Source organism: Erythrolamprus reginae, unplaced genomic scaffold, assembly GCF_031021105.1.
Source record: "Erythrolamprus reginae isolate rEryReg1 unplaced genomic scaffold, rEryReg1.hap1 scaffold_340, whole genome shotgun sequence".
Taxonomy (NCBI): Eukaryota; Metazoa; Chordata; class Lepidosauria; order Squamata; family Dipsadidae; genus Erythrolamprus; species Erythrolamprus reginae.
The window spans coordinates 16,380-33,329 of NW_027248706.1; the positions used below are offsets into that span (position 1 = coordinate 16,380).

At 43.2% G+C, this 16,950-nt stretch overlaps 1 protein-coding gene across 1 annotated transcript; it reads right to left on the reverse strand.

The window, feature by feature from the left end:
- Nucleotides 1–382: 382 nt before the first annotated feature.
- On the reverse strand, nt 383–15,476 carry LOC139156146 (exosome complex component 10-like; the record flags this gene model as incomplete). Its single annotated transcript, XM_070731448.1, has 14 exons — nt 383–572; nt 774–850; nt 2,260–2,321; nt 2,688–2,856; nt 4,741–4,811; nt 6,255–6,339; nt 7,887–7,961; nt 8,271–8,363; nt 10,140–10,255; nt 11,771–11,849; nt 13,336–13,386; nt 13,814–13,925; nt 15,111–15,161; nt 15,328–15,476. Coding segments are annotated over 14 exons (1,221 nt in total), but the record flags the coding sequence as incomplete, so codon positions are not given.
- Nucleotides 15,477–16,950: the final 1,474 nt, after the last annotated feature.

Below are 16,950 nucleotides of genomic sequence, written 5' to 3' on the forward strand. Positions count from 1 at the left end.
AGAACCAAACCAGGCAGTTATTGAGGTGCAGATGACAGACTCAATTATTCCTCTGTAGAACTGCATCAGCTCCTTGGGCAGTTTGAGCTTAGAGTTCAAGGGCAGGTACCTTTTGGAGTTTGCCAGTCAGTTCAATACTCCCTTAGGGACAGGTGGCTGTTGGGAGCAGCATTTCTACCATTATTCAAGAGAGAGTTTGCACTCTGCATCTGCTCAGAAACTCTGGAATAATCTTAATTGGTTTATATGTTTCATTTCCCTTTCTCTTCAACTGTTAAGTGATTTGACTGTTAATTTAAATGAAGCTAATTTAAGACTAAAATAACTGTGGCAAGGCGTAAATGAGCAAGAGAAGAAAAGCCAAACAAATGAACCATCACACTTAATTTAAACTTGCCCTCTTTCCTCTTCACGGGAAAGGAAAGCACTTTTAATTGTGGTTTTTTTTAAAAAAAAAAAAACAACCCCCATATCGAAAACAGGTATCGTTACAAAAAAGTGGCAAGATTTTCGCATCTTCCAAGAACGTCCTCGAACCGTGTTATCTTTTTGGCCAGTTGTGCCGAAAACCTCTGTGGGAGGATGAAAGAAAGGTAAGAAGTGTGTCTTATAGTGCCAAAAACATGGTACCTATACATATAATAATAATAATAATAATAATAACAACAACAACAACAACAACAACAGAGTTGGAAGGGACCTTGGAGGTCTTCTAGTCCAACCCCCTGCTTATATTTATATATATATAAATATATTGTTCTAACTCTATTTACCTGTTGGATTTCCCAGCTGTGAAAGACATGCTTTTTGTTCCTGCTGGCTGCTGTGATTTGCTGGCTCCTGAAAATTTCTGGAAGTTGTTGGGGGATTGGAGGAGGAGAAAAGAAAACAGGGGAAAAAAGGATGAATGGTCTGGTTGAAACTCTTTGACAATTCTATTTTTCCTTCCATAACAATAATTATTAGAAACCCATCTCCATCTTACAATACATTGTCTGGCCAAGCATCCACCCCCCTCAGAATCACCCATCAGAATACCCTGATGTAGGGATGGGGGCCAAGTGGAGGGTGCATGTAGTTTACTGCCTACCCTAAATGGGTCTCTATGCCTACATGAGCTCATCCAGTTCATATGGCTGGGATGATGTAAGGAGATCATCTCTGGCTGGTAGATGGTCTCATCTAGGTTGCAACAACAGGATGATCTTAAGAATTGGTGTGTGTGTGTGTGTGTGTGTGTGTGTGTGTGTGTGAGAGAGAGAGAGAGAGAGAGAGAGAGAGAGAGAGAGAGAGAGAGAGAGAGAGATTGGTGGTGGGGATTTCACCAATGAAAATGCTGTTGCTCTTTTCTATCGTTGGTTGCTTGGAAAACTGTAAAAAGCAATAAACACTGCAAAGACAGTCAGACACCTTCGCACCTTGCCATGATTTGTCTCTTTTCTATCGTTTAGGTTCCCCCATGTCTGAAACACAATGCAAAATACACAGCAGCCTGATTTTTGTAACCTATTATAGGCTGGGCTATAGGAGAAGGGCTCTGAAAAGCTGCCTAGAGTCTTTGGCTACCACATGGATGGCAAATAAAATTCATTTATTCACCTCTTTATCTTGTATTTTACCAGATAAAGAGGAAACAGAATTTTATAAAATTTGGGAGAACTGGCATAATTGGTTGGAACACAAAAAGCAAGTAAATCAGTAAGAAACACAGAATATAACAGGACAAGTAGATAGAAAATTAAGGGAGATGAAAATAGTAAGAGAATAAAATTAAGAAATATTTGAAGATAAGCGAGTGAAGGAATTAGTGGTACAGTAAGATGGAAAGATACAATGGTACATAACGCTACAAAAATATTAATTGTTTATATTTTGTCAGGTTATGTTTGTTTGTTGATGTTATGTGGAGTCTGGTGTATGTTTGATTTGTATATATGCATATTTGTACATACATGTTTTTAAAATTATTCAATTAAAATTATGTTTAAAAATTATCTTTCTTTCTTTTTCTTTCTTTCCTTCTTTGTTTCTCTCTCTCTCTCTATCTTCCTGCCTGCCTGCCAACTTTCTCCTCTGAAGCAGCAAATGAGTCAAGGAAATGAGCCAGTTGGGTCTAGCAATTAAGGCACCAGGCCAAACACCCGAAGGTGGTGAGTTCCAGTCCCACCGTTGGCATGAAAGCCGGCTGGAAGATTAGGTACGTTCAATGCCTCGAGTCATTTATAAAAAAAATAAAAGGGGGAATAATAAAATTCATACCTTGTTGCCAGATGCCTGGATGGAGGGATTAAATTGCCGTGGCGGCTTGGATTTGCTGCTCCCTGAAAAAGAAAGGAAAATACGACAGGGAGACTCTTAGAAGGAATGTCGCTGCAAAAGTACCAAGGTTTTATACTGATTTTATTATATTGGGGGTTTAGTTTGTAGTTTTTAATTAATTAGATTTGTTTATATGCACTGTTTTATATTATGTCTTGTGAGCTGCCCCGAATCTTCGGAGAAGGGCGGCATACAAATATAATTAATAATAATAATAACAACAATAACAATAATAATAACAATGTACAAAAAGTAAAAGAAGACAAGAGAAAAACACCAAAACTGCTTGGTGTTCAAGCAACCAAGGGCACACCCAACAGTTGGGCAGTAGCTGGAGAAACAAAGGAAGGGCGATTTTTTTTTTTTACCAGCGAAGACTCGGAAATCGGATTTGCTGTAGTCGAAGGGTGTGAAGGTGCCGGCGGCAGCATCTAGTTCTTCAGGCTGGGGAGTTTCAGTCTTGGTTTTCTTCCTCTTGTGGGTCTCCGTTGCAGGATTCTGGTCTTCTGCCTCCCGCTTTGGGGATACATGTTCTTGCTGGAAATACCACCAAGGAAGGAATTTAAAAATCTCTGCATGATTTCTAAGGAAGCAGGACAATTTCTTGTCCTGCCTGCCAAAGTATAGGTGAAACATTAATATGTACCAAGAATGTGAAATGCCCTCCGGTCAGTGAAGGGCTGCAAAAACTTTTTACTACCACACTGTGGGCATGGCTTATTTTGTGGGCGTGGCCTTCTGGCCATGTGACCAGGTGGGATTGGCTTGATGATCATGTGACCGGGTGGTGGTGGTGGCTTAAAGGTCATGTGACTGACTTAAAGGTGGCCAACTTGATGTCACTCATGTCAAGGATTTGGGTTAGGGTGCCTGGCCTCTCCTCACCTCAAACAGATACAATTTCCCGTACTATTACTGAACATCCAAAATATACTATTTAATTCTATGTATATTTGCCATATGTGTATGTACATATTATACACAAGCATACAAAAAGATACATTATCTACTATATAAAGTATATGTACACACACACACGCACAGCTCTTCTAAAATTATACACATTCAACCACATTTACTACGATAGAAAAAACATACCTAGAGCCCAGAAGGGAAAAAAAGAAAAAAATTCAAAATGTTTCTACCGGTTCTGCATACCTGACCATGTTCATAGGAGCCCATCACTGCCTTTGGTCGATTTGATGAGACAAACCTACTTGCTTGATCAGGCAACCTGCTCATTTGATTAGTTTAAGGAAATGATTATTTGCTTAAGCTTCCAATTACCTAAGTAATTAAAACTCTTATCTTTGTCTAGAGCCGCGAGATCCCTTAATACAGTTCCTCCTGTTGTGGTGACCCCCAACCATTGGTCTAGCACCAATTCTTCCAACAGAGCATTAAGCTGATTGACAGGAAGGTCAGAGGGACACCCCCACTGTAAACACCTGATTGGTCAGATTGTAAAAGAATGTTCCAAGGCGCCAGAATAGAAGCTTTAGTTCCTAACACCATGTGAAATTTGTCTTTTCCCACGGTGTTAGGCGACCCCTGTGAAACGGTCATTCGACCCCCAAAGGGGTCCCGACCCCCAGGTTGAGAACCACTGGTAAAGTAGACCACTCACAAGATAGAGTAAAAGGTTAATTACACATTCCTCCGTTTACTTAGCAATCATAGGTCGACAGGATTTGTCTGTATACTATGTGTCACATATTAACCATTTATTCAATGTAACTAAATTAGTAAAAGTTAATACTTTGTACTTATGTGCACAAGAAATTTGTTATAAATAATAAACTACAAATCCAGAGAGGGAGAGCTTCTAAAACACGAGGTTGCTCAGCTCGGAGAGAAAGAGATTTCCAAGCTGGACAAAGCTTTGTTTAAGAAATCATCCCTTTGTGTCTGTGATTTCTACGCCAAAGCAGAAACTGGAATGTGATAGGACAGTGATGTCAAACCTTTTTTTTTCCTCAGGTGCCGAAAGAGCGTGGGTGTGCACTATCGTGCATGCACAATTGCCCACACCCATAATTCAATGTCTGGGGAGGGCGAAAACAGTTCCCCCCAACCAAGGCTCTCTGGAGGCCGGAAATGGCTTGTTTCCTAATTTCATGTGGGACCAGTAAGCTCATGTTTCACCCTCCCCAGGCTCCAAAGGTTTCCCTGGGGCTGGGGGAGAGTAAAAATGCCCTGCCCCATGCCCACGGAGGCTCTCCGGAAGCCAAAAACACCTTCCCAGAGCCTTTGTGAGCCAAAATCAGCTGGCCAGTACACACATGCACGTTGGAGCTGAGCTAGGGCAACGGCTCGTGTGCCAGCAGATATGGCACCGGGACCATAGGTTCATCATCACTGTGATAGGAGATCCAGGCTGGGGAAGAATCTTCCCAGAAAGAATCAATGGTTGCCACTCACCGCAGCTAACTGGCGAACGGAGACGGTCTCAGCGTCTTTGATCTTGGGTTCCTCCTCTGGATCCTTCGGGGCTGTTTGAGCAGAGGGAGGGAGGGAGGGAGGGAAGGAAGGAAGGCAGGCAGGCAGGCAGGCAGGCAGGCAGGAAGGAAGGAAGGAAGGAAGGAAGGAAAGAAAAAATGGATGGAGAAATTCAAGCATCTGGACTGGCTTGCTCTCCGTGATAAGGGAAGGGTGCTGTCTGTCTGCCTGGTTCATTTTCTCCTTCTCCTCTATGCTACAAAACCCCATTTATCTCCACCCCGTTCCCCCCTCCCCTGCTCCAGGCTGTGTCAACCTTGAAGACACGTGAAGAAAAATCCCTAAAGAAAAAGCTACAGAAAAGAAAATGGCTGCAGCCAATTCAGGGCTGACATACAGCCCCTCTCCCTTCCCCACATGAGGCAACTGCCTACCGCTTGGTTTCACTGCAGCGTTTACTCCTCAAGTAAGATAAGCATTGATGCTTACTTCCTGTATTTTTAGGCGTACAAGATGCACCTTTTTCCTCCCTAAAAGAGGCTGAAAATTCAGGTGCATCTTATACTCTGAATGTAGCTTTTTTCGAAGCTTCCCCCCCCCCAGCCCTAACTAGGTGCTAACAATCTTCCTTCCCAGCTCTTGCAGGCTCTTTCATTGTTACTCTTTGTAAAGAATGTTTTCCAAGCCCTAAGTCTTTGCGGGGGTTTTTTCATTGCTGTAACAAATAAGTTTCTTTCCAGCCCTAACCAGGTGCTAATGATGTTCCCAGCTCTTACCCACTTGCAGGCTCATTCATTGTTACTCTTTGTGAAGAATGTTTTCCAAGCCCTAAGTCTTTGTAGATTTTTTTCCCATTGTTCTACTTATTCCGAATGTTTCTTTCCAGCCCTAACCATGTGCTAATGATTTTCACAGCTCTTACAGTCTTGCAAGCTCTTTCATTGTTACTCTCTCTGAATAAGGTTTTTTTAAAGCCCTAACCAGGGGATAAAATAATGTGCTGAAGTTGACCAGACTAAGGACGCTAGCCAGATGAATATCTGGTAAGCAGATTCTTTTCCTTATTTTTCTCCCCAAAAACTAAGGTGTGTCTTATACCCCCCAAAATGCAGTATATATTCTAGATCCCCACCCACCCCCGTGCTCATATGCGCACTGCTCAATTTGTAGGAGCGGCAGGCCAATGGGCACTCACACACATGCGCGCCGGCGTGCTACTCATGCAAGTCGAGCTGATCTGCCATTCACACAACCCTGTTCTCCTCTCTCCCCCATCCCAGCCAGGCCACGAAGCCACAAAGTTGGGGACTGCTATTCTAGATTGCTACCCTGGTAGTAGGGCTTCTCTCCTCCCCCCTCAGGGGGATCCTACACCCAAAGCTGCTCCAAGTATTCAGAGAGGGGCGGCATACAAATCTAATAAATAAATAAATAAATATAAGGAGGACTGAAGATGCTTTTTATGAACCGCCATCAGCCAAGCCACTCAGTCTCACCTGCCTGAAGTTTCTGTTTCGCAGGTTCTTTCTTGGCTCCCGCCTGGAGCTGGGCCTGGCTGAGCAGCTTCCAGCGGTTACTGATCTGAAAGACACAACACAGCCTTTTGAGGAGCCATCTCCGCTGGCCAGATCAACCCTGGCTTTCTCTTGGGGCAGAGAAGGGACCGAAGGCCACTGCAAAATCCTTTTTCTGATTTTCTCCAAACCACGAAGAAGACTCCTCGCCCTGATAAAGCCTCCGACCTTTATCAAGCTTGGAGAGTAGCCAGGCCGATATCTCTCAGACGCCGCAATACAGTGGTACCTCTACTTACGAACTTAACTCGTTCCGTGACCAGATTCTTAAGTAGAAATGTTTGTAAGAAGAAGCCATTTTTCCCAGAGGTATCAATGTAAAAGCAAATGTGTGTGATTGGGGAAACCACAGGGAGAGTTTGGGGAAACATCCCAGGAGATTCCTAGAGAGGCCCCATGGAGGCTTCTCCCCGCCCTTTCCGGCCCCGTTTCCTCCCAGGAGATTCCTAGAGAGGCCTCACGGAGGCTTCTCCCTGCCTTTTCCGGTTACAGTTTCAGAGGCTTGGGTTTGTAAATGAGAAATGGTTCCTGAGAAGAGGCAAAAAAATCTTGAACACCTGGTTCTTATCTAGAAAAGTTCGTAAGTAGAGGCGTTTTTAGGTAGAGGTACCATTGTACTTGGCAAGAATGCAGGAGTGAACCCGTTAAGCGAACTAATTGTCTTTTGCAAACTCCCCGTTCACTCCCTATGAGAGGGGCCATTCATTGTCCACCTGTGGCCTCATTCCCAAGTCGACCCTTGTTCCATAGCTGTTGCCTTCGTCTGGCAATTTTTTGTATTCTTACACTGGGAACAGGCTCCAGTTTTTCCTCTACCTCACTGATGTCTGATTCCGAAGGCAGCTGATAACTGTCAGACAGCCCTGGCTCCCTCTCTGCCTCCTACGTAGAGCCCTCATTGAAGCCTTCCCCAGAGTCCAGGACTGGTCCATGTTCTTCCCAAACCTCCTCACTCTCTGAATCTGCTGCCGGCTCTACTAGTCGCTGGCGGGCCACAACAGGTCTGGGGAGCCTCTCGTTGTTCGAGGGTCGCCCAGAAAGTAATGCACCACATTTTTTTTCTCAGCCTATAGTACAAATGTGACACTTTAGATATACATTATTTGAATTGTCAGGAGTGTGGGTGTAAATTTTGCGTTTCTTCAGACAGATAGAGTAGCAGCAGCAATGTTTTGAAATGGCATCTGTAAGGGATGTACGTTACAAGCAGCGCGTCATTGAATTTCTCACCGCGGAGAAACTGTTGGGAACCTTCACAAATGTTTGTGTGCAGTTTATGGAGAATCTGCAGTCGACAGAAGTACGGTTAGTCGCTGGGCACAGACGATGAGGCTTTGTGACCAGAAGAAGAAGTGGTACCTACAGGGCCCTTGTGTCTCACCATAGAACAGAACGGAGATTATGTGGAAAAACAGGGAGTGTAAAAGAAACACTTTCTTGTGTGCAAGTTTCATTGCGTTCAATAAATAATTGTTGAAGGAAAAAAATGTGGTTCATTACGTTCTGGGTGACCCTTGTAACAAACAGGTCATTGGTTTATGAAAATGTTCTTACCTCGTAGATTTTTGAGGACGGGTCCGACTTGGCAGCTTGAGAGATGTGAACTGAGTTGAGCTCTGCTGGCAAATACTAAAAAAAACAGGGACGTCTTAGTTAAAGCAAGAATGTGTGGACACACCTAAGGGTTGGGTTATCGGTTAAGGCAGTGACTCCCAATCTTTTGAGCACCGGGGAATGGTTCCAGGAAGAGGGGTTTTTCCATGGACTGGAGGGAAACGTGGTTTCGTGTACTGCCTGCATCCCATGGATGGGGCTTCATTTGTTTGCGTGGCCCAATTTCTGGCATGCCGTGGCTAGCTGCCAATCGACGGACCAGCAGTTTAGGACCCCCGGATTAAGCTATCTATGCCAAACAGCCGGAGGGAGGGTTGTAGTTACCATTCGAAATGGGTTCTCGAAGGACTCCATGATGTGCCGAGCTTTCTTTTGGGCCACGGTTAAGTTCTTGCCTTTTTCATCCTCTTCGGGCTCCTGTGGGAACACAGGGGAAGCTATCATCATATGCCAAACTTGTTTTATGGGCCGCGGTGGTGCGAGTGGTTAGAGCGCAGTACTGCAGGCTACTTCTGCTGACTGCAAATTTGGCACTTCGAATCTCAACAGGCTCCAGGCTGACTCAGCCTTCCATCCTTCCTAGGTGGGTAAAATGAGGACCCGAAAAGGCTGACTCTGTAAACTGCTTAGAGAAGGCTGTAAAAGCACTGTAAAGCGCTATATAAATCTAAGCCAGGGGTCAGCAATAATAATAATAATAATAATAATAACAACAACAACACAACTACAACAATAATTTATTAGATTTGTATGCCGCCCCTCTCTGAAAACTCGGGGCAGCTCACAACAATAATAAACAATGTACAAATCCAATATTTAAAAACACAATTTAAAAACCCTTATAATAAAATAATCACACAACCCAATCAGACCATGCATAAACCAAAGTAGTTAGATCCTAACCAGAAGACCCCGCTGTTCAATTCCAGAAGTCTGATCCCCCCCGCCCCCTGCCCCCAAATCTCCTCCGAATGTCTTGTCCTTTTCCCTCTACCTGTCCTAACCAAAAGCCTATCAATTGTGGAGCTTACCGGTGACAGGGAGCTGCAGCTGGATGAAAGAGCCACATGTGGCTCAGGTTGCTGAGACTCCTGGTCTAAGTGCTATTGCTAATCCTGAGGATTCTGTCTAGATATACAGAGCCACGCAGCAGGACTTGACAAGATACCACAATCTTGTTAGAAATAAATTCATTTCTGAAGGTAATATCACAATGCAAGTAAATGGTTTGTAACCATGGGAGTGGCTGATATAAGCCATAATCAGCATGTAATCATGGGTTTGCCAATTGTACTGCAGCCTGATTGGCTGTATCCTATATAAAGAGGAGCACCCTTGCATGGGTGTGGTTTGTCACAGAGAGTGGTTTGATACAGAGTGGTTTGTTACAGTGGGTGGTTTGTAGTTTAGTGGTTAGTGCTTAGTGGTTGCAGTGGTGTATATTATAAAAGTTATATGAAAGTACTGTATGATAGTTTATTTAGAGAAGCAGTTTGATACAAGAGAAGTAAAATGTATTTTTACAAGAAAGCCTGCTGCTGTGTTTCATTGAAGACTTCAATTAGATAGAGCAGTTAACTGTGGCTACTTGGTGGGTTAACTTCCGTGTGCGCAAAACTCTCTCTGCCCAATCAGGTTATGGGCCGAGTAGTTCTTACCAACAAATCTATAGTATGGCAATTTAGGAACCAGTGCAGGGAAATCATGAAGACACTTTGTAGAAAACAATAGTAAACTGTTTTACTCTTCAGTGCAATCCAAAATATCCTCTGTCTTAGTCTTCTATTTACAGGAACATTCGTTGCTTTAACAACATGCAGTAAAGCTTACTTACATGCAAATACTAAACCAGTCCAGGTTTCTCCCTATCAACACTACAGCTCTAACTCAATAATTAACTCGTGCTTGGACTGCTCCAGCCAACTAACAACATTACCACCGACAACAACCAACATAAACAGCCAGTAATCATTGTAAAGTTGCTTTGCATTTTATAATGCTCTGGCCCAATCAAATTGCAGTTTACACCCTATGACTCAGCACTGTTTGAACATGCTCACATCTTTCTTTACCTTATATGGTAACATAATGGAATATCACCTAGGATTGAGCTAATCCTTGACGGATTCGACCCAGCTGTTCCCTCTCGTCTATCCCCACTGACAAATCTTTCTCGGCTTGCCCAAAACTCACGTTAAAAATACTGATGCTAGCTCTTAAGCGGAGATACAGCAGGGATTGGTCCGTCTGCTCTGACCAAGGTTCCACTTCTGAAAAGAGGCTTGGGTGCTCCAAATGTACTCCAGAGTCTTTAGGCAAGGGAGGAAAAGAAGAAATTAGATAATAATAATAATAATTGTCAGTACGATGTACCCCACTGGTTGGGTTTGTCAATATATGAACCAACCAGCAATGTATGTTTGGAGAATTAGCATAATGTTGCTTTAAGGGCTAGTGATGCAATTAGCTATAAAAGGGAGTCACATGTGTTTCTTTGTTATTGCTGTTATTCTTGCTAATGCTTGCTCTTGCTCTTGCTAACACACTAACTCCCTGATCTCACTCTCCGCTAGTTTTGTCTGTGTGATTATACTATAGACTTGCTGTGTGCTAAATGTTGGTCTATGTATTATCTATGTAAGTAATACTTATGGTATTGTAAACTGCAGGAGAGAAATATTGTAGAATTACACCGTCAAACATGGCCGGGGTTCAGTGATGATCTGGGGTGCTATTTCTTGGAAATCCACCGGGCCAATGATTTTCCTTCATGGAAGAATTAACAGCTATCACTATTTAGGAATTTTGGCCGACCAAATCCATCCTATGTTTCAAGAACTGTTTCCAGAGGGGGATGCCATCTTTCAAGATGATAATGCACCAATCCATAGAGCACGAATTGTCAAAGAATGGCGTGAGAAACATTCTAATGAAGTTCAGCATCTCATCTGGCCACCACAATCACCAGACATCAACATTATTGAGCATTTATGGTCGATTTTAGAGATTCAAGTAAGAAGTCGATTTCCACCACCACCGTCTCTAAAAGACCTGGAGGGTGCTTTAACTGAAGAATGGGCTAAAATTCCTTTGGAAACAACTCACAATTTGAATTGAGAATTGAGGCTGTATTTGCCGCAAAAGGTGGACCAACACCATATTAAAAGATATTTGGATGATTTTTCAATGTTTTTCCATTTTTTTGTCCACCCCCTGTATATGTGTATAGAAAACTGTGTGTTCTGAAGGGGAATATTATGGATTAGCTGCTGTATGCATAGAACTGTAATATTCTGATATCTGGTTTCTATATGATTGCTTGACTTGTATATATATGAAGTGGACTGTTTGCTTACTACTATTGAATATATGTAAATGATATTTATTAGTCTGGGCTATTGGCTAAATAACCACCACTGCCACCTATACTCTGTTTTTCAATTTAGGATTCTAACATTGGTTATAAGCCCAGTGTAGGATGCCAATAACAACAACATCATCATCATCAATAATTTACCTTTTTAAAAATATTTTTTAAACCCCATCTCTTGTTCTTCCAGGAATCTTTTGGACCCACTGTCCACGATTCCCCACTCCATTTAAAAAATAAATAAAAAATCACCACATTTTTGATCAGAGTTTTGAGGAAGTATACAAACTGGCTAATTTTGGGAGGCGGTGGGAGACAGACAAAGACGAGACAGAAGAAGAAAATAAGGAGGCTCAACCCATCCTTGGGAGTTTCCATCTTGCCCACCAGAACCTTTGCATCCCTGCGCTTTCGTGGGCTAAAGATGCTTCTTCTAGACCTTTCCAGAATTTACCTTGATCCAAATTGTTGAGTTTCTCGTCCTGGGCGCTGTGGGAGTTGTCGTGAGGCCCAAACAAAACGTTCTCTGGCTTCTGAGAAAACCAAAAGACAGAACAACAGAGCGTTGGAAGGGACCCTGGAGGTCCTCTAGTCCAACCCCCCCGCCCCTCTGCGCAAGCAAAAGACCCAAAATGGCTGCCCAGTCTCTTCTAAAAATGTCCAGCGATGAAGCACCAAGAACATCTGGAGGCATGGTTAACTGTTCTCGTCGTCAGGAAATTTCTCCTTATTTCTTAGTTGCTTCTCTCCTGGATTAGTTTCCAGACGTTACTTCTTGTCTTGCCTTCAGGTGCTTTGGAGAATAGCTTGACCCCCTCTTCTTTGTGGCAGCCCCTCAAATATTGAAACACTGCCATCATGTCTCCCCTGGCCCTTATTTTCACTAGGCTGGACATACATACTAACCAAATTATTATTATTATTATTATTATTATTATTATTATTATTTATTAGATTTGCATGCTGCCCCTCTCCGAAAATTCGGGGCGGTTCACAAGATACAATATCTGATCAATGAATATGTTTGGTTGAGTGAATGGTGCTGAATGTTTTTTTAAAAATTATATTAGAGGTTTTAAGTCTTTTTAGCTATATTAATTGGACTTTTAGAGGTATCGTTATGTTGTTCTGATATGTTGTGAGCTGCCCCGAGTCCTCAGAGAGGGGTGGCATACAGATCCAATAAATAAATAAATAAAAATAAATAAATAAATATTTAATTTATTCATTCATTCATTCATTTATTTATTCGATTTTTATGCCGCCCTTCTCCTTAGACTCAGGGTGGCTTACAACATGTTAGCAATAGCACTTTTTAACAGAGCCAGCCTATTTCCCCCCCCCCCCCGCAAAATCTGGGTCCTCATTTTACCCACAGTGTAAATAAAATAAATAAATAAAACAGTGAATGCAAAACAAATCTAATTAATTAAAAAAACTACGCAAGCTAAAACCCCAGTATATTAAAACCAATGAAACAATGCAATCACAGCCATACATTTCATTTATTGGCCAGGAGGGTCTAGATCTAATTGCCCCAAGCCTACTGAACAAGCTCTCAAAAGAAACAAAGGAACAATAAGGTTTTTTTTTAAAAAAAGGTAGTTGAAGAGATACTGGGAACTGGAATTATCCAAATTCTGGAGGGTCTCAAATTAGAGAAAAGGCAAATTTAGCAATATCAGAGGCTTTAAAACAAAAACAAAAACAGGCCATTTTATTTTTGTTGCCTTCCTGGACCAAAACTCTTCAAGGCAAAAAGACTTAAAATGACTTAAACTGAGTGGTCCCAAAAGGTGGGGAGCCCTGCTCCAAAGGATCGTAGAGGACAGGAAAGCGTGGAGGAACGTTGTCCCAATGGGCCAGATGCGACTTTGACACTAACAACAAAAGGCGACCACATAACACCTGGAACTTTGCTGAAGGAGAGCCAGAAGAGGGCTGGGCGACCCCAAATTTTTTCTGAAATGTCCTTCACGTGCACAATGAATGGAAATGGGGAAAACGAAGATTACGTACCTCTAAATTCTGAAGAGGCTCTTTCCTTCGGATGCCGACTGCACATTCAGACTAAGAGGGGACAAAATGAATGAATGAATGAATGAAGAAAGAGAAAGAAAGAAAAAAAGAGAGAAATACCTCCCTCCTCCTTTGTTCCTTCTTTCTTTCCTTTCTTTTTCTTCCTTCCCTTTCTTCCCTCTCCTTCCTCCCCACCCTCTCCTCCTTCCTCCCTTTCCTTTCTTTCCTTCCTTCCTCTCTCTTCTTTCTTTCCTTTCTCTCTCTTCCTTCTTTCAATCTTTCCTTCCTCTCTCTTCCTTCTCTCTTCCTTTTTTCTCTTTTTCTTTCTTTCTCTTTCCTTTCTTTCCTTCCTTCCTCTCTCTTCCCTCTCTCTTCCTTCCTTCCCTTCCTTCCTTCCATCCATCCATCCATCCATCCCCTCTGCTCCGTTACTTCAACGAAACAGGCAATTCATCACACCTGGGAGGCTCCCTCTTACCTTTAACAGGGGCATCTCCCGAGCCTGGCATATTAGGAGATGCATTTCATTCAGTTGCTGGCGGACCAAAGGTGGAACTGGGTTACAGCAGGCAGTGATTCCCTGGGGTTCCCTAAAGGGGTAGACAAGCAGAGTGTTCTGCCCCAGCTACGAACCACAAAGAACCGCAGCACGCACAAATTCTGTTCAAACTATCCTTTGCTAACAGAAATATGTGTAAATGTAAGTGTAAAACAGTCTTTGCTGAACACCTAATTAACAGCCAGCACAAGTCCACAAAATAATAAATCAAGTCTGAGCAAACAGCCTTGGGAAATATCAGGAAGCTTACAAGGGTTGGCAAAATGCCTAGAAGCAATTTGCAGGAAGAATGCCAAAGACATAGAACAAGAGCCAAGCAGATGTTTCTTAATTCAAGACATGAAGGCATATGAACGAACGTTGTTCCCTGCAAACTCCCTACACAGCTTAGGGCCAGACTATCTTCAAGACCGCCTGATACCACATAGCTCCCAGCGACCGATAAGGGCCCACAGAGTTGGTCTTCTCAGGGTCCCATCCACTAAACAGTGTCAGCTGTTAGGTCCACAGGAGAAGGCCTTCTCTGTGGTGGCTCCGTCTCTTTGGAACCAGCTACCTCCTGAGATCTGGACTGCCTCCACCCTACTGGTCTTCCGGAAAACTGTAAAGACCTGGTTTTTCCGGCAGGCTGGGGCCGTTGATCTGATGGTACGCCATCAGGATATGGCCATTAATGGCATATAGGGTTTTTAACTATTTCAATTGTTTTAAAATTGTTTAAGATTGTTTTTTAAGGGGTTTCAATGTTACATCTATGTTTCATTCCTTGGTTGTGAGCTGCCCAGAGTTCCTTGGGAGTTGGGTGGCATACAAATCCAATAAATAAATAAATAAATAAATAAAATAAATGGCTGCCTACGTTGTCATCCCTTATATAGGCTAGGGGAGTGGCCAATTAGCCCCAAGCCTACTCTCGAGGAGACCTCCTCCTGAGGAACCACTCCTGCCTTTTGGCAGCCCTGCGTGCCCATGCATTAAGAATAGGCTCCTCACTGTCTTACTCGGGTGCCAGCTATACAGACCGCTGGCACATCACCACATCAGCCTCTCTTCTGGCAGGATCTGCTACCGGCTGCATGGGCTGCTCGTGGGCCACAACACTGGAAGAGTATGTTTGGGTGAAGGAACCATTTTTTAAAAAACTTACAAAGAACATCAGTCCTGAACCACCTCATTTTACTCAAAGATACCTGCTTGTAGAATCAAAGAGACTTACTTGGGCAGCTCCTCGGCTATTTTTAACAACATGTGATTGGGAAGGACATATCTGTAGAAGGAAGTCAAGATAATTCAGATTCAGATTAGCAATAGCATTTAGACTTCTATACCGCTTCACAGTGCTTTGACTGCCCTCTCTAGCCTTTCTCTAGCATAACTAAAAAGTCAAAGCAAAACGGCCGATTTGATAGGCCCCAAGAGAGGGTTCTCCTCACCCTATGCTCTCATCTTCTTGGCGCCCCATCTTGTCCCTCCAGGCGTAGAGTAGCCGAAATGCTGTGAGTTGCTGGGTGTTCAGGTGCTTTTTCTGCTTGCGGTAAAGTTCCAGGTACGAATCGTCTGTGAAGATGGTTTTGGTATATTTCTGATTGTGAATAGATCAACACACATTTAGTCTGGGGAACACCCATGGTTTCCTGCTCTAGAGAATCACAACCCAGCCATTCCTCTGGGGGGGAAAAAAAAGCAGAGGAGGCCTTCTACATACACCCCCCAATATTTATTTTAAATTCCTGTTTTTATGGGGCACATTTGCTTCCTTAAGGTGTGTGGGTGTCTGTGTAACAAAACTCTACTAATGCAGGGGTGTTGTTAGCACTATGTACAAGACAGTTGGGTTGGCAATACATAAACAAGCTAACAATGAATGCTTGTATGTATTGCAGTATTATAGCTTTAAGAGGTAATGTGCCAAGTTGCCACAAGAAAGAGCCAGAAAATATGATTTTTTTTCTCTCTGCCCTTTGTTCTTTTCTGCTGATTCACTGTGACTGATGTAGTAAGCTCTATAATAATTTGATATACAGCGGTACCTCTACTTACAAACCTAATTCGTTCTTTGACCAGGTTCTTAAGTACAAAAGTTTGTTAGCAGCAGCAATTTTTCCCATAGGAATCAATGTAAAAGCAAATAATGAGTGCGATTAGGGAAACCACAGGGAAGGTGGAGGCCCTGTTTCCTCCCAGGAGATTCCTAGAGAGGCCCCACGGAGGCTTCTCCCTGCCTTTTCCAGTTACAGTTTCGGAGGCTCGGATTTGTAAGTGGAAAATGGTTCTTGAGAAGAGATAAAAAAATCTTGAACACCTGGTTCTTATCTGGAAAAGTTCGTAAGTAGAGGCATTCTTAGGTAGATGTACCACTGTATTTGTAAGCTGTAATGTATGTCTGATATGTAAGACAAAGATAGACTTGTAATATTATGGTTGACTGTGCTATTTCTGCCCTGAGTCCGTTTCGGAACTAGCGGCATATAAATACAATAAATAAATAAATAAAGTAAACACTATTATATACACTGTCTCCTGGATATCTGCTGGAATCCCACGTTTTTCTCTGTGCATGTCCTTGATAACTCAAGGGTTCTGCACCCTCCTTAACAGGTGTCAAACTTGATTTCATTCAGGGTCACATCGGGGTTCTGGTTTGGCCTCGGAAGGGTCAGGGCGGCGTGCAGTGGTGGGTTGCTACTGGTTCACACCGGTTCGGGTGAACTGGTAGTGGCGGCAGCGGGAGGCTCCGTGGACCCACCTGAACATCATCAAAAACGCCCTGTGCTCTGCCCATACCAATTCCCGAGCTGGTACCAAAGCTAAGTGAAAACTCACTACTGGCAGCATGGCCGGGGTGGGTGTGGCCAGCTAAGCATCACTTGTGTCAGGGGCATCTGTGGCGGCCTGAGCACTCTGCCAGCAAAAATGGGCTCCTGAACTCTGATTGTAGCTGCGACAGCCTCCTGCAACCCTCTGCCAATGAAAATGGAGCTCGCGAGGGCCGCCTGTGGTCTTCGCAAGCTTCATTTTCAGCTGTGACAGCCTCCTACAGCCCTCTGCCAGCAAAA